The sequence below is a fragment of the Thalia democratica genome, chromosome 4 (genome assembly GCF_965202585.1).
Source record: "Thalia democratica chromosome 4, ktThaDemo2.hap1.1, whole genome shotgun sequence".
NCBI classification, from domain to species: Eukaryota; Metazoa; Chordata; class Thaliacea; order Salpida; family Salpidae; genus Thalia; species Thalia democratica.
In genome coordinates, this window is record NC_139168.1 from 4,924,529 (window position 1) to 4,947,353 (window position 22,825).

The window sequence follows — 22,825 nt, forward strand, 5'->3', positions numbered from 1 at the left end:
GATATGTTTATAATGATAGAACTATGAAAAATAAGCCTAAATATTATTAAGCTATGCATACTTATTTTAATTGAGGTTCCAAATTTATAGTCTGAACTGATATTCTTTAATCAAAAAAACTTTTTTTACTATCACACATTGAATCTAGAAAATTTTTTATTCTCATCAACATTTTATCAGCCGTAAAAAAAAATTAAAACCTTTCTTTAATAAACAATCAACTTTTCCAGGCTTTCACTTCGAGCAGCAGTTCGCGTCAGACCTCATCCTCGTTCACCTCGCGTCAGTCCGTAACTTCGAACTTGTCGACGGAGCGGCCCGACTTCTCCGGCGACCTGGCGGGAAAGGAGGTGTCGTTCACGCGCGAGGTCACCGACGAGCACGGGGTGAAGCGGACCGAGACGCAGGGCGAGGTTGATTATGACGTCATGAGCGACCCCAACATTAAGTGGACCAAGAAGGAGGTGGTGGGCGATGACGGGAGCGTGACGTACGTGTGGGAGGGCGAGAAGGTGACCACAGAAACGGTGGAGGTGGAGCCCCAGGTAACCCTTGGCAACGTGGAGACGAGGGTGGTGGGGAGCAGTCACGCGAGGACGGTCACCACCAAAACGTCCTCGTTCGACTTCGAGTCCAACCAGAACTCGTCGGCATCAGCGAAAGCGACAGCGATCGGGAGGGCAGTGTTCGGGAAGCAGACGGATTCTGATGACTCCTCTGAAGAAGTTTGTTTTTTGATATTAATTTTTATTAAATCAATAGTTATGAGTTTTAGTTTTTTAGTTGATAATAAAGTTTTGAATCACAAAGATATCGAAGTATTTTTGTTTGATTTCAGTAAACAGATTTATATTTTCTGTAAATTAATAATTTAATAATGTTTATATTGTTTATATTGTAAAGTAATTTAATGTAATAAGTCAAATGTGTCCTTATTTTTAATCCCAAAAATGTTTAATAAAAAACGTCTTTACACTCAAAAATACTTGTTAGTTCACAAAGCAATTTTTGCAAAACTTAAACTGCTTAAAAAAGTTATACTGGTAATAATTAAAACAACAAAATTTTACTAAGTTATTTTGCTTATTTTAAGGAAAAAATTGATGGAGTTAGCTTTGTCTGTAGAGAGCTTCATAGCAATAAGAGCAAAAAGATAACAAAGTACTTTTTTTACTTTTTACTGTTTTTATTTCAAGGAATCCAGAAGAACTTCAAGAACATCATCATCACAGGGTCGCATTACCATACAAAGAAGAAATTCAAGAAGAACAATCGAATACGGAACTGTTTGTTTATACTATAAATAAATAAAAAACTTTAAAAAAGTATTTACCTAAACTTTTTTGGTTTTTTATTTGTCTATAGTATAAACGTACGGTTTATTTTTTTCTTAAATAACGTCTAAAGATGCTTTTATTACTTAATCAAAAACTTTGGACCCACAACAATAATACAATTATTGAAATAATACTTCATAAACTTTTGTTTTAAAAGCAAAAAAAAAATTAAAACATTACTAATAAAATTAAAATTAACTAAAAAAATTAAAATATATAATTTTTATTTAGACGTCATCATCAGAAGAGTCAAGTAGTGAAGAAGAAACTTATCAGGGAAGAAGATCTTACGGTGCAAGAAGGACTGCATATCAAGAAACATCTGAAGAGGTAAACATCGGTTGCACTTCAACCTTATACAAGTGTAGAACTAAAAATTTATAAAAAAAACAAACTTAGTTGCAATTTAATTATAAGTAAAAACATGGTTTTAAGAAATTACTTATAAAATAAATTTTTGAGGTTTTATTAAGATTTAAAAAAAAAAAAGTAAATCTTAAAAAAACATGGCAACTAAAGCTTTTTATAAGCTTAAAGTATAAATTTAAAACATTTTAATTAAACAAAAATTACGATTTATACATGATAAAACAAGCAAAACTATTGTACATTTTACAGGAATCCTCAAGCGATGACTCAGTTGAATCGGTGAAACAAATAAAAATTTCAGGATCCGGAAATACTGCCTCTAGTGCACAAAGTCTTTCAGTAGGAATTAGTGAATCGAAGTCGGAGGTATGTTTGCTTTGTTTTGTTGTTTATATAAAGTATTTAGCGTTAAGGTTGCATGAAGGTTTGTTAAAGCAGAAGTTTGAGAAAACTTCAGATAATATTACTGCAAAAATAATATGGAAAAAATTTAAAATTTTACTTTCAGGAGAAGTCAGTTGAAATTGAAGCGAGTACAAAGTCTGCAACATCGACTTCTGTTGTTAGCTCACAGTTTTCTAAAGCGAAAATAAAGCAGCAGTCTATTGAAAAACAGAAGTCCCTTCAGCAACAAATGTCATTGGCACAGGTAACTTTGCACTTTTAATGTCACTATTTTGTGTTAATAAAGTATTTTTAAACTTGGCTGCTTTAAAAGCTTTGATGATTAATCTATATTAAAAGTACGTTATTATTAAGTATAGTAGAACATACAGTGTACCGTCTTTATATATTCATAATAAGTAAGATCAATAAAGCTATAACTATAAGTTACAAAAAATACTAGAAAAAAGAGCTTTGTAAAAAAAAAAGAAGTAAAAGCTAACTCGATTTGAATATTTTTTTAACAGGAAATTGATACTGACAAATTCATGACGCCTCAGCTTGAGAAAGCGTTGGAAAACACCAAACTCCAAAGCAACGTGAGAAACTATTAATATTAAACACAACAAAAAAAATACTAATTGAAACGAGAAATAAAACTATTCATAAGCACGAGGAATAAGAAAATATAAAAACTAATTTTTACATGCTTTAAATTAGAATAAAAAATAACACTTTTTGCATTTAGAATGAGAAATAGCATTTTCACTTTAAACAATATAGTTATTTTTTAATTAAGGTTTGCTTAAACGTTAGAAACAAAAAAATATATAATATAAATGTCCACAGCTCGGATACCAGAAACAGAAATCTGAAGCGATTGAACAACATCGAGGATTCCAAAGTTTAGATGGAACTCAGCACCCTGTAGTTCAACAGCATAAGAAAGCTTCGGAACTTCAATCGGCTGTGAGTCTTGCTAGTACATTTAAAAAGTTGTCAATCCGTTGTGAGTTATTATGATAAATAGTGGTGATGATCCAAGTTTTTATGAGTCTGTAAGTTCTATAGTTTTTCACACTTAGATATTAGTGTTTGTAGTTTTGAAAAAAGTACAAATTTAGTTTAACTGCTCTATTAAAAAATACTACCAAGCTTAGTTAAAATTAAAAGTCAGAAAGTTTTGGTAGTAAATAATTAATGAAATGTAGATTATCTTAAATTATTTTTAAAACAAACAGATAGTATATAAAGATAAATGGAAACATTTACTTGATTTTTATAAAAGTTAAACTAAAAGTTTCTTAAAGCTTAATATTTTATAAACAGAAAGCGTACAAAGATGAATGGGAACAAGACAAACAAATGATTTATTACCCAGCTCATCTTACTCCTAATTACGAAACTGCTAATAATGCTAAACAAGTTTTAGATGTACGTTTTTGTTTGTTTTTGATTAAGAATTATTTCATTATACAAGTTAATTGTCAAAAGTGTACTACTTTAGTAAGCTACACATTCAGCGTAAATTGTTCTTATTTTTAAACTTAAAACTATTTTTTTTGTTTAGTCGGAATACCACAAGGACTATGACGCAACAAAAGATCAAAACAAATTCGATTTGACGCAAACATCAAGGTACGAGGACATGAAGAAAAACGAAGCTTTGTCTGAAGTTAGTTTGTAACTTGTAAAGAAAATAAAATAAAACAAAAGTATGATACTCGATTGGTTGATTACCCGAATACATACGTAGCTTATTTCAATTTTAATTTTAAAGTAACTAAAAATACCCATTTTAATAAAAAGCTCGGTTTAAAAACTTTACAACCTTGTTGTTTAAACATCTCATGGATCTATTTTATAAACTTAGAAAGCAAACAAACAAAAGTTATGTATGTTCATTTAATATTAATCAAAAACAGCACATTATAAACCAAAAAATTACAGATCAAGTACAAAGAGGCTCACGTTCGTGCAAAAGGTCATATGTTGGGAACCCCAGTCACTCCAGAGATGGCCCTGTCCAAAGATCTGAAAAATGTGGTCAGTAAGAAAGGTTACGCGGAAAAATCGAAACAGGACCAGGCCAAGATACACCTCAACGTGGGTAAGTAAAAGAAGCTTGAAAGTTTTATTTGTTTTAAGTTGGTTATAAACAAAATTTTTTAATCTGTTGAGACAAGTTCGTTAAAAAAATGTAAAAGAAGAAGAGCTAGGGTAAGACATATTTTAGAATTGTTTAAATTGCAAAAAATATAATTGTTAACTTGTTTTCGATAAACATTTGAATGCTCGTTCGAAAACAAATGTAAAAGAATTAAGTTTTTAAGTTTTTTTAATACTTTCATCGAACTTTCTACACAAGTTTTAGAACATGTACTTATTAAAATTTACTGATAAGTTTTACAACTTAATTTTTTTGAATCAATACTTCAGACGGTCAGGAAATAAGTCACGCGGTTACCAAGCAACGGCTCGCCTCCCAAAACCAGTACAAGGGTCAGTTCAACGCGGAAGTCAAGGGGAAAGCCCCCGATGACGTCACCATTGCGTACCCGGAAACTCAACTCGCTAAAAAGATGTCGGAACAAGCTAGTCAGGTGAGAAAATAAATAAAGCAAATTTAGAATAAAAATAAAGATATTTAAAAAATTAAAACTAAGAAACAGCTTTAAATAGGTAAAAAATAAATTAAGAAAAAACTTGTAGAGTTGGCATATATAAAATTATAAAAAGAATTAAAAAAGTAAAACAGTATTCAATCAAAACTTTTTAACTGTAATATATTTAATATTTTTCTAGTAATTTACACGTATGTTTTCACAGGAAAAGTACACCAAGGACGCGAAACAGATGATGCAACAAGTAACACTACCAGTTGATACTCCCCAGATAAAACTTGCAAAACAAACTGCTCTGCAAGCTTCAGATGTGAGTTTAAACTTCAAAGTTAAAGAATTTGATAAAAAAAAAATCAGTTTTCTATATCTATCATTAAAAATCTAAAATATGAGACTGTAGATATTAAATTTTAACAGTTCAAAAAATAAATATGAACAAAGTTATTTGAAGCAAGATTAAAAAAAATTACTATTCAATCTCAAATTATATGAATGTTAAGCATAAAAAAACTCAATTGATAAAGTAAACTAAATTTCGCATTTAAAGATCGAGTACACAAAAGGGAAGAAGGAAATGATAGATCAGTTTAGGGGATTTCAGACGATGGATTCAAGGGATCATCCCGTTGTTAAACAAGCGGCTAAAGCAAGCGAGTTGAAAGACGAGGTTTGATGTTAAACATATGTAATAAAGTTACTTTATACAATTATGCAGAAAATAATTAAACCGTTAGATGTATGAAAGCTTATTGGTAATAGCTTTGGTTAAAAAAATATTAAAATTGTTTATGAGCTTGTTGCGAAATGGCACATGTCGATAGATTGTAGTTTACTTACAAAACAGTATGAAAAATAACATTGTATTTACAAAACAATAAAATAAAAACAGAAAGCATACAAAGATGAATGGGAACAGGACAAACAAATGATTTATTACCCTGCTCATCTTACTCCTAATTACGAAGCATCTGCTAAAATCAAACAGGTCCAAGCTGATGTTAGTTTGATTTCAATGGTTGTTTTTTATTTATGTGAACTGTAATGTTTTGATAAAAATAGTTTTCACCTGATCAAAACATAAACAGTAAGCTGATATTAGTTTGATCAAAACTCGAGTTTTCAAACTTACATATCAAAGTTTTTGTCATTAATCAATAACAGAGTCAACAAAGTTACTTTTTTTAATAAAATGTGGTTTTACTTAAAAATATTATTTTTATAAAAAAACATACAGAGTGAGTACAAGAAGGACTTTGAAGCGACCAAGGACAAGAACAGTTATGACGTAACTGCAACGTCACAATACAGCGATCAGAAGAAAATCGGAAACGTTACGTCAGAGGTGAGTTAAAATAAAACTACTCAAGCTATATATAGTGTAATCTACAATGCTAAATTTACTTTCCCTGCAGGCAAAGTACTAAAAAGAGTTTAAATCTTTTGTAAAAACTAATTTAATTCATTTCCACTAACATACATGCATAAACCAGTTATATAACTACACATAAAGCACAAACAGTGAAAGTTTAATTGAGACTATTCGTACAAACTACTTTTTTTAAACCTGTAACATTGTGCAGGTAAAGTACAAAGACGAGTTTAACAAGTCGAAAGGCAAACTCCTGGGTACCGACGTCACTCCCGAAATGGCTCTTTCCAAGGACATAGCTCCCGTGATCAGCGTCAAGTCTTACAAGGAGAAAGCGAAAGCCGACCAGTTTAAAATCAACGTTGCAGCAGGTAAAACTTAAATTATGCACGTTATTTTTCAGTAAAACTTTACTAAAAGTAAATAGTAGTTGTATACAGTAGTTTAAATGTAATATAAAATAAAGGAAGTACTACTAGTTAAAGAAGTATTTGTTTTTTAATAATTACATTCAGCAGTATTTAAATTTAATAAAACGTAAAACGCAAACAAAATTGACTATCTCATACCTCATCAATTTTTTTTATCCGCTAGACGGCCAAGAGATATCTCACGCCATGGTTAAGCAGAAGCTCGCGTCACCGAACGTCTACAAGCAGGAATACATGAACGAAGTGATGGGAAGAGCCCCTGAGAACGTTGAGATTTCGTATCCCGAGCACGACATGCACAAGATGCTGTCCATTCTCGCCAGCAAAGTAACTTGATTACAGTAACCTATCACATCTTTACGCACTCATGACGTTACGCACTCTCGTTTAGTTACGCATTTTAGAACTCTAAAAAATTCAAAAAGTAAAAATTACAGTTTTTTAATATTGCATAAAATAGGTATACTGTAAATTTTTAATTTAAAATATGTTTTTAAATGCTAATTACCTCTTTATATCTTTAGACTTTGTAGACTTATGTTCCTTAAATAATTGCTAATTATTTAGTTATACCTCACTATATTAAAAATTATGTTAACAATAAGAGATTAAATTAAAATTTTGAAAGAAATATGACTGCCTTAAATAAAAAAAGTTTAAAACGAAAAAAATAATACAGCACTCTTGCTCTATATATGAATAAAGTAACACAAATTTTAATATAGACACCACCCCATTTCTTAACTGTAAAAAATGCTTAATTATATATTGAATTCGTTAATAAAAATAGAATATTTATGTTTTGTATCGAATAAGTCAAATTTAAATAAAGATAAAGATAGAATCTACTTATAATTAAAAATATTTAAAAAGTTTCGAGTATTAACATTTTAAATAGATTAATTTTTTTTTAATAGTAGATAAATAAGTCTACATTTAACTAGATGCAATATCAAAAAACAGCCATTATAGTAGGTTTTTTTGTACCTCTCGTATCTTTACGATCTCTCATGTCTTAACGCATTTTTTCTGTGGACATAATGTGCGTAAATAAGCGAGAGGTTACTGTATTGTCCTTTTGTTATAAAATTTCATTTCAAGTTTTCAACGTAGCTTTACTTTGATTTCTACGTAATGTCAAACGCTGTGTTAGAGTAGTTATTACAGGAAAAAAAATACAACATAAAAATTCCTTGACAGTCTCTTTAATTCAAAGTAACTTTGTACTTAAAACATAAAATATATATTTATTATTTAATAAAAACTAAATAATATAATTATAGCTTATTTTACGCTTATATATTCTATCTGAACAGCCGGAATACATGAAAGAAGCCAAGCAGTTTTTGCAATCAGTTCAGATACCAGGAGATGCCCAGTCTATTGTACACGCTAAACAGGCTGGAATAAAGGCCAGCGACGTTAGTGCAATATTCACAACTAAACTTTTTTACGTTCTGTGAAACTTACTATTAAGTTGATTTTTAAAATATAGTCAATCTACTAAAATTGCTACATTAAAAACTTCCTTTGCTTTGTTTTACATTACAGATTTAAAGGCATGTTTAGTATAACTTTACACAAATCGATTAAAGCTTTTAAAAAAAGTTTTCAAGATTATTGAATAATTTTCCTTTTATTTCTAGATTGAGTACAAAGCTCAAGACAAAGACATTTCGTCTAAATTCCGAGGTTATCAAACAATGGAAGCTAAGGAACATCCTGATGTTAAAAAAGCTGAAAAGGCTAAAGGAATGAGCGATGTATGATTTTACAACACTTTTTCGTTTTAGTTAAAGATTAACAAAACTAGCTATTATATGAGCATCTTTAAAATTAATTAAAAAATCACAAACGATCCTTAATTTGTAAACTTTTTATGACTTGATAATACACTAGTGTCGGAAATACTTGAGCTATCTCTTTAAAAACTATAAAGTTTAGAAAACTATTTTTTTCTTGAAAAACGTATAACGGTTTTTTGATTAACTAAAAGGTAGCCATCAAGTTAAACTAAGTTTGTAGCAATATCTTACTTATCGTTTAGATAAAGTACACAGAGGATTACGAACAAGATAAGAGCTACGTCGTGTTTCCGTACACAATAACACCCGAGTATGAAACTAAATCAGCTGTTCAAAAAGTTCAGGTTAGTTTATTATTCATTCGTCTGTGGACAAGCTGTTTTATAACTTGTTGTGATATTTAGTTTCAGCTAAGATTGGCAATTGGTGTTCTTGTACTGTTGTATAGCTTAAAAAACTTTTTTATCTTATTATCTGTTAACACTTATCTGATTATAACGAATAGAGTGTTTTTAGACTTTAATTTAGGTGCTTATAAAATGCTTACTTAAAAAAACTAACATAGAACTTATTATTGCAGGGAGATTACAAGAAAGATCATGAAGAGACGAAAGACAAAAATCGTTTTGATGTCACTTCAACTCCTGTGTATGAACATCAAAAAAATGTCGAAAAAGCTACTGGAGATGTGAGACGTTTTTGTAGTTACATGTTTTAATACTAACTACATAATGTTAAATGTTTCACAACATTTTTGATTTAATTTTCAGATTAGTTACAAACAAGATTTTGAAAAGAGCAAAGGAAAGATGTTAGGTACAGATGTGACTCCTGAAATGATCAGATCCAAGGAAATGAAACCGATCACAAGTAAACAGATCTACGCCCAAGAAGCCAAGAAAGACCTTGTAAAGACACACGTTGGAGCAGGTGAAAGTTTTAAACAATAGTTAAAATAATTACTAATTAAATAATTATTAAAAACTTGTACATAGAATTGTAATATTTATGATTTTATTAAAATGTGTCTAAAAATATTTGTAGAGAACCAAAAGAATATTTTGGTAGATAGTTAATAAAACATACATGCTTGCACATAAGGATATCTTTCTAAATTTTTAAATTTTTAGACGGACAAGAAATAGCTCATGCAGTGGTCATTAGCCACAAAACGAGCCCGCTTGTTTATAAAGATGATTACAACAAAAATGTGTTAGGACAAGGTCCAGCTAATCCAGCAATTGCTTTCCCTGAAAACGACCGTTTGAAAAAGATTCACGACAAAACCAGCAAGGTAATTGCTTAAAAAAAAGTATTTAAAAAATCCAAAAATTTTTAAAACCAAGTTTTGCCAATTAATCATGCTAATCAGGCTTTCAAGAGAAATAACACTTAAATGGAAATTATTAACGTAACAAATCAGTTCAAAAAATTATTGCTAAAAGTTTAAAATGTCAATAGTTATAAGAAAATTGACCTTGAAATAAAATTTTAGCCAAACTACGAGAAAGAAGCAAAACAAGATCTTCATAAGAACTTGCTGTCAGCTGATGCTCCGGAATTCATAAGATTGAAACAAGTTGCTAAGAACGCCAGTGATGTCAGTTTGACTTTTGTTCATTTAGATTTTGTGTTTATTGTCAAAAAACTCATAAAGGCTTCATAATGTAGTAGGCCAAAAAAACAAGCAATAAGTAAATAAAAGAAAGAATTTAAAAAAGTGTATGATACCAATGAATATTTTACACCTAAACAATTATAATTACACACATCAAAATTAATTAAGTGTAAAGTTAAAAAAAAAAAAAACAAACAAAATTGTTGTAGTAAACAACTATTGCAAATAGAACAAAAAAATTGCAATAATCTCAAAAAAAAAACCCTAAACTTAGTTATAAACAAAATTTTTAAATGTAATGCTTTGTGAGATAATAAACAGTTTATTAGTGTCTACAAGAAAATGAAACAAAATTGTTTTAACTACAGAACGTATACAACAAGCAAAAAGCAGAAGTTGTTAAACAAAATCGCGGTTATCAAACAATGGAAGCTAAAGAGCATCCTGATGTTAAAAAAGCTGAAAAGGCTAAAGGAATGAGTGATGTTAGTTTTTAACTTTTATCTATGTAAATTAATTATACAAAGCTTAAGAAAAGATTTTTAGTAGTTATCAAAATTATTGATTAGTATGCTGTGTAACTTTAAATAAAATTACTAATAGTGAAGTAATTAATTACTATATTTTTATTTTGCAGATCAAATACAAAGAAGATTACGAACAAGATAAAGCTTATGTTGTTTTTCCATACACAATTACACCCGAATATGAAACCAAAGCTAAAGCAACAGCTCACAATGTAATTCTGACGTTTTGAATTATTTTATAGTATAAACTACTCTATGCAATTGCTTACACGTTAAAATATTAAATTTAAAATAAATTTATTCGGTTCCTTTTATCTACAAAAAAAATATTGATCTCTAGTTTTGTTTTTAAATAACAATGTATGATTTTAGTTTTTTACTCATAAATTTAACAAGATAAATAAAACTTTTATTTTAACCAGCTCGATTATGCTTTATCATGATTTAAAATACTATACTAAAGGTTTATTTTTAGCTTTTTCTAATAAAAAAATTAACATGTTTTCAAATGACATATTGTATTATTGCATATATTAAATGAAAATAATATGAAATTATATTATTTATTCAACATTTTTTACAATTATATCCAGGAACTACAGATTAAGTTAAAAAAAGCTTTTAGAACTATTTTACTTAAAAAATTAGTTAACATAAACTAAAACAGGCAAAGTACGTTCAAGATCATGAAGAGACGAAAGACAAAAATCGTTTTGATGTCACTTCAACTCCTGTGTATGAACATCAAAAAAGCGTGGAAAAAGCAACTGGAGAGGTAAGAAATTTATGCAATTTTACACAAAGTAACTAATAAATTTTTTTTATTTTTTTTCAATGTATGATTATACAAAGTCTGAAATACTAAACAACTGAACGTTTGAAAACAATCGCTTATAATACTCTAGTTGTTGAATATGAAAAAGGTTTAAACTGCTTAAATTAAAATGTTATAATTTATGTTAGTAAAAATAAATAGAAATAAAATAAAATGAATCATATTTTAGATTATAGATTGTTTTACATGTTTTAAAATTCCATGTTGTAAATTGTAAAATATACAGCTCAACTACAAAAAAGAGTTTGATAACAACAAAGGTAAGATGTTAGGAACAGATGTGACTCCTGAAATGGCAAGAGCTCATGAAATGGAACCAATCAGAAGTAAACAGAAATATCAGGAGAAAGCAAAGAAAGATCTTGTAAAGACTCATGTTGGTCCAGGTATGTATAAAAAATAAAATATTTGTCAATAGAAGAGTTTTAATACCTTTTTTAACTTATCTTTTTTTTAGACGGTCAGGAAATAGCTCATGCAGTTGTAATGTCACACAAAGCAAGCCCGCTTGTTTATAAAGATGATTACAACAAAAATGTGTTAGGACAAGGTCCAAATAATCCAGCAATTGCTTTCCCTGAAAACGACCGTTTGAAAAAGATTCATGATAAAACCAGCAAGGTAAGTGTAACATTTTGTTTTGATTTTACATTGGACGTTTTTCTATGTCTTTAAAAGATTTCTCACGTTTTAACTTAACAATAGAAAATTTGAAATATATTTACTTTTATAGAACCACTTTAAGAGTCTTTCAAACTTTAAAACTGAATTTTATAATGATAGTAACAGTTTTTAATTTTAGATCACAAAAAATGCTTCAAATAATAATAACTAATAAGCAACATCCTATCTAGTAGAATTAGTGAAATAATCTAAAAACTGATTAAAGTTGTTAGCCTTATAAAGTTTTAACTTATAGTATATTCAAAAAAACTATAAACAGCCAAACTATGAAAAAGAAGCTAGGAAAGAAATGCAACAAAATAGTCTCCCAATTGATACTCCTGAATTTATAAGAGCTAAAAAAGTTGCTAAAAACGCCAGTGATGTTAGTTGAAAAGTTTTTAGTAATGGAACTATAAAATTTAAACGTATTGTTTACGTAATTTAATTTTTATCTTTGGTTATAGAAGTAAAATTAAGTGATCAAAAGTAAAAGTACATACATTAATTAATACTTATGTGTATTTTTTCAATGGTTTATTACTAGTAGTTTGTAGTGAATTTAAATACAGACAACAACTGATATTTTATTTGTGTTAGTAAATCAAAAGCCAACGAAGACTAATTAAGCAAAGATACTGTGTTAATTATGAAAAGATATTAACTATATTGATAAACTACAACATTGTTATAGTATATTTTAATACAGAATGTTTACAACAAGCAAAAAGCAGAAATTGTTAAACAAAATCGCGGTTATCAAACAATGGAAGCTAAAGAACATCCTGATGTTAGAAAAGCAGAAAAAGCTAAAGAAATGAGCGATGTAAGTTTCAATCGAAATTGTAATCATATTATATACACAAGTAACTAACATTACAATTAAACAATTTTTAGATCAAGTACAAAGAAGATTACGAACAAGATAAAGCTTATGTTGTTTTTCCATACACAATTACACCTGAATATGAAACTAAAGCTAAAGCAACAGCTCACAATGTAAGTTTTAATTATGAGTTCTAACATAATTTTGTTGCCTCTCTATCTTAAAACAGAAAGTCATGATGAAAAGTTGTTCTATACATTTTCTAATCAATATCTTTTTTTTTTTTATTTAATACAATTTTTAAATAATTATATTTCTCTTTTTAAATTTTAATTCATAATTTAAACAGAAGAAAATCATTTTCACTCTTACTCAGCAATATGCTATAAAATATGACAGGCTCTTATTTTATACCTATTATTACGCTTCATCTTTTGAAGTTAGTATTTAAGAATTAACTCGTGCTGGTTTTTCTTAAAAAAATCACAAGGTTTTACGTGTTAACACTGTACTGTTGCAAACATGAACAACTGCATTTTTGAATTTTAAAATTTTTCCTAAAATTTAAACACAGTTTTACTTTCGAAACAAAAAAAATCTAAAAAAGAAACTAAAAGTTTATTAAAAAAAGGCAAAGTACGTACAAGATCATGAAGAGACAAAAGACAAAAATCGTTTTGATGTCACTTCAACTCCTGTATACGAGCATCAAAAAAGTGTGGAGAAAGCTACTGGAGATGTGAGACGTTTTTTATATTTTTACTTAAAGCAACTAACATAGATAAACTGACTTATGCATGAAATAAATTTGATAGTGTAGTACTAATTGTAGATAAATAATCGGTTGAAATATTGTTACATGCTGACATTATCTAATCCTTCACCGTATTTGAATTGATTGAAAAATATTTTGCAGTTACAGACTGATTAGAAAACAATCGTTTTTAAAACATAAAAGTTTGGCTTGACTTAAATTAAACATTTACTAACATGCTTCAAAGCTGTGATATTTACTTTGTAAAATTTTAGCTTAACTACAAAAAGGAGTTTGAGTACAACAAAGGTAAGATGTTAGGAACAGATGTCACTCCTGAAATGGTAAGAGCTCATGAAATGGAACCAATCAGAAACAAGCAGAAATATCAGGAACAAGCAAAGAAAGATCTTGTCAAAACTCATGTTGGTCCAGGTAAGTAGGAAAAATAATAGAGTTGATAAAAAAAGTGTTTGATATATGCTTCAACTGGTTTTGCTTTTTTTAGACGGTCAGGAGATAGCTCATTCAGTTGTAATGTCACATCAAGCTTCACCTCTTGTTTATAAAGATGATTACAACAAAAATGTGTTAGGACAAGGTCCAGTTAATCCAGCAATTGCTTTCCCTGAAAACGACCGTTTGAAAAAGATTCACGAACAAACAACTAAGGTAAAAACAGAAATTTGTTTTGATACATCACAGTAAAACTTTGTATTTTTAAGAACTTTTTAAAACTGTTCCTGAAAATAACTTTGCAATTAGAAGCCGTTAGCTTTTTGTTCAAACTTTTAAAACATTTTACTAAGGTTAAAACTTGTTAGGAACTACTAAAACATTTTTTGTCATAAAAATAAAACTGTCGTCATTTGAAAATCAACAACCTTCTTAGAAAAAAGTTTTAAAAGTTATATATTTAAACAAAATAATGATCTAAATTTTTTAAGTTAAATTCAATTTGTTTGAATTGTTATGTAAAAATAACATAAACAGCCAAACTATGAAAAAGAAGCAAAGAAAGAAATGCAACAAAATAGTCTTCCCATTGATACTCCTGAATTTATAAGAGCCAAACAAGTTGCTAAAAACGCCAGTGATGTTAGTTTTATATTTACATTGTTTTTGTTTTAAACTGTTTTGGTTTTAGAAAATAATTATTTATTCTATTAAATAATAGGTATACGTTATTTTTTATATTGTCATTTTTATCGAAAACGCTTGAATCACTTAATTTATAAAATGTATAAATTAAATTTATTTAAAAAATTATAAGTTTTTTAAACTTAATGTATTCGTTAAGCATAATTTGATTAAAAAAAAGGTTAGAGTTTTTTATAAAAATAGTCAGTTGTTTTTTAGTCTAGCACAAAAATGAAAACTATACCAAGTTTATTAATTTTTATTTTTAATAGAACGTTTACAACAAGCAAAAAACAGAAGTTGTTAAACAAAATCGTGGTTATCAAACAATGGAAGCTAAAGAACATCCTGATGTTAAAAAAGCTGAAAAAGCTAAAGGAATGAGCGATGTTAGTTTTTATTGGAACTATAATCATTTTATACAAGTAAATAATCATTACAATCAAACTGCTTTAGATCAAGTACAAAGAAGACTACGAACAAGATAAAGCTTATGTTGTTTTTCCTTACACAATCACACCCGAATATGAAACTAAAGCTAAAGCAACAGCTCACAATGTAAGTTTATAATTATATGCTTATTTTAGTACAATTTCTTCGTGCAATATTTTTGACTATAAAACAAAACTTTATACTTATATTTTGTATGAATAGTTGCAGCAATAAAAGTTTTTGTCCATTATATTGTTTAAAGCTTCACATATTTATAAGTGTTGTAATAACTGTTCAAATAGTTTTCTTTCCATTAACAAACCAGTGAAGTGTGTTCATTCGTTAACACACAGAAACATATGTTGGTACAATAAAGGAAGATTACTGTACAATTTGTTTTTATTTATAACTGTAGTAATAGTAACTTTAAGCAGAAAAAATAATATGAAGTTTAACGCTAGTATTATTGTGCTTTAAACATTATGTTACATTATATAATAACCAAATATGTTCTGTTATTTGAATAGAAAATATTTTTTTTTATTATTATTGCATCTTTGTATCATCATGTATTATATAAAGGCTACTGTTAGTTTTAAAAGTTTTGTAGCAATTTTGCTGTTTAGTTCTGAATTTAACAAAAATAAGTTTAAAAGTTTTAAATTAAGTTTAATAGAGTATAAAATACTTTACTTTCAAAAACTGTATAACGAAAATTTCATCAATAGGCCAAATACGTACAAGATCACGAAGAGACGAAAGACAAAAATCGTTTTGATGTCACTTCAACTCCTGTGTATGAACATCAAAAAAGCGTGGAAAAAGCTACTGGAGATGTGAGACTTAATAACTATTTTACACAAAATAATTAACTAGCTTGTAAACATTACTTTTATGTATTGTTATTATAACTGCAGAGCAGAGTTCTTAAAATGCTAATAGTTACTATGGTAATTCAGCAATGAAGCTTATAAACTTTGGTTTGTTTTAAGTTAGTAATTTCACGCTCGAATATACAAAGCAGTGCTTTTTAACATGTTTGTTGCAGAGTATTTAATAATAAATTATTCTAAACACAATCTTATTCGAACTCAATTACTTGAAACAACTCACTCAATCATCTTAAAATATTAACTTATATTTTATGATGCAAACTTGATATTTTAGTAACCAAATCACTTGGAATACAATAAGTTGTTGCAAAATGTAGATTAGTTATTATACTTAAAATTTACAAAACTAAAAAAAAATACTTGTATAATATACAGCTCCACTATAAACAAGAATTTGAAAAGAACAAAGGCAAGATGTTAGGAACAGATGTTACTCCTGAAATGGCCAGAGCTCATGAAATGGAACCAATCAGAAATAAGCAGAAATATCAGGAACAAGCAAAGAAAGATCTTGTCAAGACTCATGTTGGTCCAGGTAAGTAAAAAGAATAATAGAGTTGATAAAAATGTATTTGATATATGCTTCAACTGCCTTTGCTTTTTTTACAGACGGTCAGGAAATAGCTCATGCAGTTGTAATGTCACATAAAGCAAGCCCGCTTGTTTATAAAGATGATTACAACAAAAATGTGTTAGGAAAGGGTCCAGTTAATCCAGCAATTGCTTTCCCTGAAAACAACCGTTTGAAAAAGATTCACGATAAAACCAGCAAGGTAGGAAAAAATTAAAATTAACATTAAGCAAAGTCTTAACTTTATAATTTAATATTTTAGCCAAACTACGAAAAAGAAGCAAAGAAAGAAATGCAACAAAATAGTCTTCCTATTGATACTCCTGAATTTATAAGAGCTAAACAAGTTGCTAAAAACGCCAGTGACGTTAGTTTCTTGTCGATTCAGCTCAAAGTTGTAATTTGATAAACGGTATATTTAAAACTTTGTCAAAACTACTAAACCTTACAAAACCAAAGCATTCTTTATTATAGTTTAGTTTGAAAAAAACAATAGCAGTGAATTTAAAATCAAAATAATGATTATTCAATTACCTCTTCAGCTAATTAAAAAATAAAAAGTAAACTAAATTAAGTTATAAATGACTTTATTTGAAATAGAATGTTTACAACAAGCAAAAAGCAGAAGTTGTTAAACAAAATCGCGGTTATCAAACAATGGAAGCTAAAGAACATCCTGATGTTAAAAAAGCTGAAAAGGCTAAAGGAATGAGCGATGTTAGTTTTTAACTTTTATCTATGTAAATTAATTGTACAATAGCTTAAGAAAAGATTTTTAGTAGTTATCAAAATTATAGATTAGTATGCTGTGTAACTTTAGATAAAATTACTAATAGTGAAGTAATTATTTACTATATTTTTATTTTGCAGATTAAGTACAAAGAAGATTACGAACAAGATAAAGCTTATGTTGTTTTTCCATATACAATCACACCCGAATATGAAACTAAAGCTTCTGTTCAAAAAATGGATGTAAGTTTGTTACACTTTAGCTATTGATTGAAAAAAAGATAATTATTAGTCGGCTTGTACTTTAATACTATGTAGAATAGCCAAGTGTTATATTATTTTTACTTTTTACTGCTCTCAAATGTTACTAGAGTTCAAAACAATTAAAAAAACATTATAAATAACTAAAAGCTTAATTTATATATAAAAGTATTACTTCTTCTCCATATTTTAAGGTTAAATAGTATATTATAGATGTTTCAAACACTGTCTTTACAATTGTTTAAAATTTAAATTGAAGCTAGCGCATGTTTATTTTGTTGAAATAAAAACAATTTTTTAAGCAATAATAAAGCTTAAATGAATAAAACATGAATTTTTTAAGAATTTTTTTTTGTTTTTAAAATTTAGATATATGTAACTGTGCTCTGTACAACTCAAAATTGTTTTATACTGAACTGTAGTTAACAAATATTTTATAATTTATCAAATTAGTTTTAACTATTTGTATTTTATAAACGTAAACAAACTTTTTTTAGGCTAATTACAAGACAGACTATGAGAACACGAAGGACAAAAACCGATTTGACGTTTCATCGACTCCGGTTTATGAGCACCAAAAAGCACACATTAATGCTACTGGAGAAGTTATTTGAAAAATTTAATAGCTGTTTTTGTTACTTAATTGTCTTTGGTTTACAATTAAAAGTATATAAATATGTTTATGAAAAAAATAAAGTAATTACCATTTGAAAAGCTGTAAATCTAAAAATATTTGAAGTGATTGATATTTTAAATTTAACTAACTACAAAGCGATTTTATGACGTCAATATGTAGCCAAGCCTAAATTATATAAAGAATTTCATGTAAGAATTTAAAAAAGGATAGTAAAGGTTATTAAGTAGAAAGTTGATAACGGTATTCTTATATCTTCTTTTTTGATATCAGTTTAAGTGCAAAGTGTTTATCTTAAAACACTGTTTATATACTTTGAATAAAAAAATTTAAAATAGTTTTGTTTTAGTGGTACAAAGTGCCAAAATTTTGTTCTAAGAAACTTTAAAATCGCTAAGCATCGTTTAAAAACTATGTCTATAAGTTCATAAGTCCGAAAACAATCAGAGCTTGATTTTATTTATATAATTTAACTTAAAATTTTGTTTTTATTTTACAGCTTCCTTACAAACAAGACTTTGAAAACAACAAAGGTAAGATGTTAGGAACAGATGTGACTCCTGAAATGGCCAGAGCTCATGAAATGGAACCAATCAGAAACAAGCAGAAATATCAGGAACAAGCAAAGAAAGATCTTGTCAAGACTCATGTTGGTCCAGGTAAGTAAAAAGAATAATAGAGTTGATAAAAAAAGTGTTTGATATATGCTTCAACTGCTTTTGCTTTTTATAGACGGTCAGGAAATAGCTCATGCAGTTGTAATGAATCATCAAGCTTCACCTATTGTTTATAAAGATGATTACAACAAAAATGTGTTAGGAAAGGGTCCAGCTAATCCAGCAATTGCTTTCCCTGAAAACGACCGTTTGAAAAAGATTCACGAACAAACCAGCAAGGTTTAAATTGTTGCATAATAACATTGTATAATATACAAGTTTTACATTTCTGTAATATAACATAAAGTTTATATTTTCTTAAGCCAGAGTACATGAATTAAAGCTTTGTTAAACTTGTATTTAAGCTAAACAATATTTCATTTATTTTTATTACTACCTTTTAACAAAGCTAGTTTACTTAACATTTAACAAAAACAATGTCTTTTTATATGAACTTTGATTTAGTTTTTTGTAGTTATTACATTTTTGTTCAACTAAAGACTTGTTTAAGAATTTAATGACTAGTTTTATCTAAAAACAATGCTTTCTATTTGTTCTATCTTTAAAATATTTAAAATTTCAAACAGTTTTAAGTTTAAAAGTTGGAATTGTATAAAAACTTAATGAAAACAATTATAAGATGAAACAATATACAAGCACAACACAAAAAAAACAATAAACTAAACTTATAAACGAACTTAGTACAAACAACACTATTTGAAAAAGTAAACACAAACTCAACATAAACAAATCACAGCCGAATTACGAGAAAGAAGCGAGAAAAGAGCTTGAAAAGAACAATCTACCAGTCGATGCGCCGGAGTTCATAAGGGCAAAAATTACTGCCAAAAACGCCAGTGACGTAAGAGACATTTAATATAAATATATCAACACTCAACTTGGGCTAGTCATTGTTTTACTAAGCCAGAGGATTAACTGTGTTGATTTTTTGTTTTGTTTACTTTAGTTATATCTTACTTGCTTATAATTTTTTTTAAGTTTAAAAGTTGTTTAAGCGTTTATATTTTATATTGTTTTTCTATTACACAAAAAATAGCAAAGTTAATTACTTATAGAGTTTAGTACTTGTTTTACAGTTTAGTTATTTTTTGTTTATATGAATCATAACTCTTAATAGGCAATAAATTGCTTGTATATTTTTATTAATATATTTTTCAAGAGCTTTAACTTAAGTAATAAAAAATTCAGCTAAAACCTGAAACTATTAGGTTGATTATTTTTTACAATATTTTTAGGTTAAACATTTAACGTCTAAGACAAATTTTAGAAAAAATTCTTGAAAATTTGCAAGTTAATATTTTTTAATAGCTTGTGTACAACAAGCAAAAGGCGGAGGCAGTGAAACAGCACAGAGGTTACCAAACAATGGAAGCTAGTAAGCATCCAGTTGTGGAGAGGGGTAAAAGAGCACAAGATCTTACTAGTGATGTAAGTTAAAAAAGTATTTTTATTAAGGTAAAAGAGAACAATATCTTACTAGTGATGTGAGTTTGAATTTTTGTGTAAAAATTTATTGTTTAATAGCTTTTGCTGATGTATACTAAAAGCTAGTGATTACTTTAAAGTTAGTATACATTAAGCTTGTTGTTATAACAATTTTACTAATGGTTTGATTAATTTTGAATCAAAGCAATTACAAAATTTTAAACCTAACACAAAAACTCATTTATTTTAATGTTTTTAGTAGTTTGAAATACTTTTGGTTTGTATTAATTTCTTAAAAGTACGTTAAGTAAGACATAAACAGTAGTTTTTATAGTTCTTAAATATTTTTAAAAAACTTTAAAATATATTTTTTTAGCTTGTTTTGTACATCCCTTTAAGTTTTTAGTAAACTACTTGTTTTAACAATATTACTTCTAAATTTTATACTTTTTCGATTTCATCAATTAACTTCTAATGACTTATTTCAGAAAAAGTACAAAGAAACCTGGGAAGATGAAAAGGGGCTTCTGTACTTCCCTTACACGATGACGCCAGAGTACGAAACTAAAGTAAACGTGCATCACATGGAAGTTAGTTGATTGATGACTTTCAAGTGTTGAGACATTTGTAATTGATTGATTAAATGAATCACGCCTCGCGCTTAGTAACCGCACTTAATTATTTTAACTTAATCACATATCAAGTTTAAAGAATATGGAAGTTTTCAAATTGTACACACTTTTAATCAAGTTAAAAAAAATTGATTTAAAAAGTTGAAACTTTTTTGACAGCTTGGTGATTAATACAGTCTACTTGGCTGTTTATATACTTTTTAGTCAATACATTTCAAACAGGCAACCTACAAAAAAGACCATGAAGAAACGAAATCCAAAAACTATTTTGACGTTTCATCTACTCCCGTCTATGAACATCAAAAAGCACATGGACTGGCCACAGCTGATGTAAGTTTATTAATTATATCTATTATAGATAAACAAAGTTTATAAAAATATAATTTCAGATTCCTTACAAACAAGAATTTGAGAAAAACAAGGGTAAGATGTTAGGAACAGATGTGACTCCTGAAATGGCCAGAGCTCATGAAATGGAACCAATCAGAAACAAGCAGAAATATGAAGAGCAAGCAAAGAAAGATCTTGTCAAGACTCATGTTGGTCCAGGTAAGTGAGCTGCTGCAGTTTTTTTTTGAAATAGTTAAAAACGTTTTTACACTGGCTTCGAAAAACCCCTCAATGAAATGAAAATAGTGGTTGTAGAAGTTACTTGAATTATATTAAAGAGCACTATTAGAGTATTCTAGTCGGTAAAAACTTTCTAATACTTATATTTTCAGTAATAATTTTCTAAAGTTTAGTTTTTGTAATGTGATTAATAATTTTTAAAGATTTTCGAATGGCAAAAACGTAATTTGTAACATCAAGTTTGTTTGTTTTTTGTCTAATAACAATAAAAAACAACTCAATTATGTTAAGGTTTCGTTGTTATTACAAGCTCAAAAATTAGCTAATATTTATTTTTTTGATTTCATAAATTTAAAAACTAGCTTTATAAAAACTAGAGCAAGTATTAAGTTTTGTTATTAGTTGAAATATAAAGAGATAACAAAAAGCTTCTTTGCTGAAATAGCTTTATATTAAAATTTAAAAGTTTGTCTTAAATGTTTTTGTAAAGCTATTTAGTGACATTTACTGATTAGTTAAGAAACCTTGCTAGGTAATATTTTAAACCTTTAAAAGTTTGAATAAAAAACTGTTTTAGAAGTTCGTAAAAACTAAATAACATGTTTTTGTATTTGTAGACGGTCAAGAAATAGCTCATTCAGTTGTAATGTCTCATCAAGCTTCACCTATCGTTTATAAAGATGATTACAACAAAAATGTGTTAGGAAAGGGTCCAGCTAATCCAGCAATTGCTTTCCCTGAAAACGACCGTTTGAAAAAGATCCATGACCAGACAACTAAGGTAAAAATACTTTGTTTAAACTTTGTAAATAAAAAATAGTTTTTATTTTAGAGTTTTTTTTAACTTTCTATTAAAGTGATTGAACATTTAAATGACGTTTAGTTTTAAAAAGACCTTAACAAATCTTATTAAATATAAAAAACAACAGTTGTTTGAAATTATAAAAACTATCTTTTGTTTTGATCTTGAAATAAATTTTGACTAAGCAACAGCTTTTGAAATCAGTTGAATAGTTTGATGATTAAAGAAAGTTCTTAACTTTATTTAATTCAATGCTGACATACCTGTTAAATTTGATATAAAAAAACTATAAACAGCCAAACTATGAAAAAGAAGCAAAGAAAGAAATGCAACAAAATAGTCTTCCAATTGATACTCCTGAATTTATAAGAGCTAAGCAAGTTGCTAAAAACGCTAGTGACGTTAGTTTTAATTTTATATGTTTTTCTTTAGTTTTAAATAATTTGTTTAAGTATTAAATTATAAAAAAATCCTTTTTAGTTGTAATCAAAAAACAAATTCTACTGTAATTAAAGGT

At 27.9% G+C, this 22,825-nt stretch overlaps 1 protein-coding gene across 8 annotated transcripts in view; it reads left to right on the forward strand.

Annotated features, from left to right (window-relative positions):
* Positions 1-298: 298 nt before the first annotated feature.
* Positions 299-22,825, forward strand: part of LOC145835042 (uncharacterized) — a 103,563-nt gene continuing 81,036 nt past the window's right edge. For 7 of the 8 annotated variants that reach the window (XM_082942572.1, XM_082942576.1, XM_082942580.1 and 4 more), the window contains exons 1-54: positions 299-725; positions 1,197-1,286; positions 1,569-1,667; positions 1,956-2,072; positions 2,215-2,355; positions 2,618-2,689; positions 2,940-3,059; positions 3,420-3,524; positions 3,661-3,765; positions 4,041-4,200; positions 4,530-4,693; positions 4,920-5,024; positions 5,262-5,381; positions 5,604-5,711; positions 5,949-6,056; positions 6,295-6,454; positions 6,678-6,841; positions 7,831-7,935; positions 8,161-8,277; positions 8,562-8,663; positions 8,900-9,007; positions 9,090-9,249; positions 9,450-9,613; positions 9,815-9,919; positions 10,306-10,422; positions 10,575-10,676; positions 11,132-11,239; positions 11,526-11,685; positions 11,757-11,920; positions 12,243-12,347; positions 12,672-12,788; positions 12,860-12,961; positions 13,420-13,527; positions 13,818-13,977; positions 14,051-14,214; positions 14,536-14,640; positions 14,955-15,071; positions 15,139-15,240; positions 15,843-15,950; positions 16,383-16,542; positions 16,617-16,780; positions 16,841-16,945; positions 17,179-17,295; positions 17,449-17,550; positions 18,066-18,173; positions 18,702-18,861; positions 18,935-19,098; positions 19,616-19,720; positions 20,188-20,307; positions 20,793-20,894; positions 21,159-21,266; positions 21,326-21,485; positions 22,124-22,287; positions 22,605-22,709. In XM_082942572.1, the coding sequence (XP_082798698.1) occupies positions 429-725; positions 1,197-1,286; positions 1,569-1,667; positions 1,956-2,072; positions 2,215-2,355; positions 2,618-2,689; positions 2,940-3,059; positions 3,420-3,524; positions 3,661-3,765; positions 4,041-4,200; positions 4,530-4,693; positions 4,920-5,024; positions 5,262-5,381; positions 5,604-5,711; positions 5,949-6,056; positions 6,295-6,454; positions 6,678-6,841; positions 7,831-7,935; positions 8,161-8,277; positions 8,562-8,663; positions 8,900-9,007; positions 9,090-9,249; positions 9,450-9,613; positions 9,815-9,919; positions 10,306-10,422; positions 10,575-10,676; positions 11,132-11,239; positions 11,526-11,685; positions 11,757-11,920; positions 12,243-12,347; positions 12,672-12,788; positions 12,860-12,961; positions 13,420-13,527; positions 13,818-13,977; positions 14,051-14,214; positions 14,536-14,640; positions 14,955-15,071; positions 15,139-15,240; positions 15,843-15,950; positions 16,383-16,542; positions 16,617-16,780; positions 16,841-16,945; positions 17,179-17,295; positions 17,449-17,550; positions 18,066-18,173; positions 18,702-18,861; positions 18,935-19,098; positions 19,616-19,720; positions 20,188-20,307; positions 20,793-20,894; positions 21,159-21,266; positions 21,326-21,485; positions 22,124-22,287; positions 22,605-22,709 (6,879 nt within the window). In that variant the 5' untranslated portion in view covers positions 299-428. The remainder of the gene's footprint in view (positions 726-1,196; positions 1,287-1,568; positions 1,668-1,955; positions 2,073-2,214; positions 2,356-2,617; positions 2,690-2,939; positions 3,060-3,419; positions 3,525-3,660; positions 3,766-4,040; positions 4,201-4,529; positions 4,694-4,919; positions 5,025-5,261; positions 5,382-5,603; positions 5,712-5,948; positions 6,057-6,294; positions 6,455-6,677; positions 6,842-7,830; positions 7,936-8,160; positions 8,278-8,561; positions 8,664-8,899; positions 9,008-9,089; positions 9,250-9,449; positions 9,614-9,814; positions 9,920-10,305; positions 10,423-10,574; positions 10,677-11,131; positions 11,240-11,525; positions 11,686-11,756; positions 11,921-12,242; positions 12,348-12,671; positions 12,789-12,859; positions 12,962-13,419; positions 13,528-13,817; positions 13,978-14,050; positions 14,215-14,535; positions 14,641-14,954; positions 15,072-15,138; positions 15,241-15,842; positions 15,951-16,382; positions 16,543-16,616; positions 16,781-16,840; positions 16,946-17,178; positions 17,296-17,448; positions 17,551-18,065; positions 18,174-18,701; positions 18,862-18,934; positions 19,099-19,615; positions 19,721-20,187; positions 20,308-20,792; positions 20,895-21,158; positions 21,267-21,325; positions 21,486-22,123; positions 22,288-22,604; positions 22,710-22,825) is intronic. The other variant, XM_082942574.1, reaches the window with a different exon arrangement.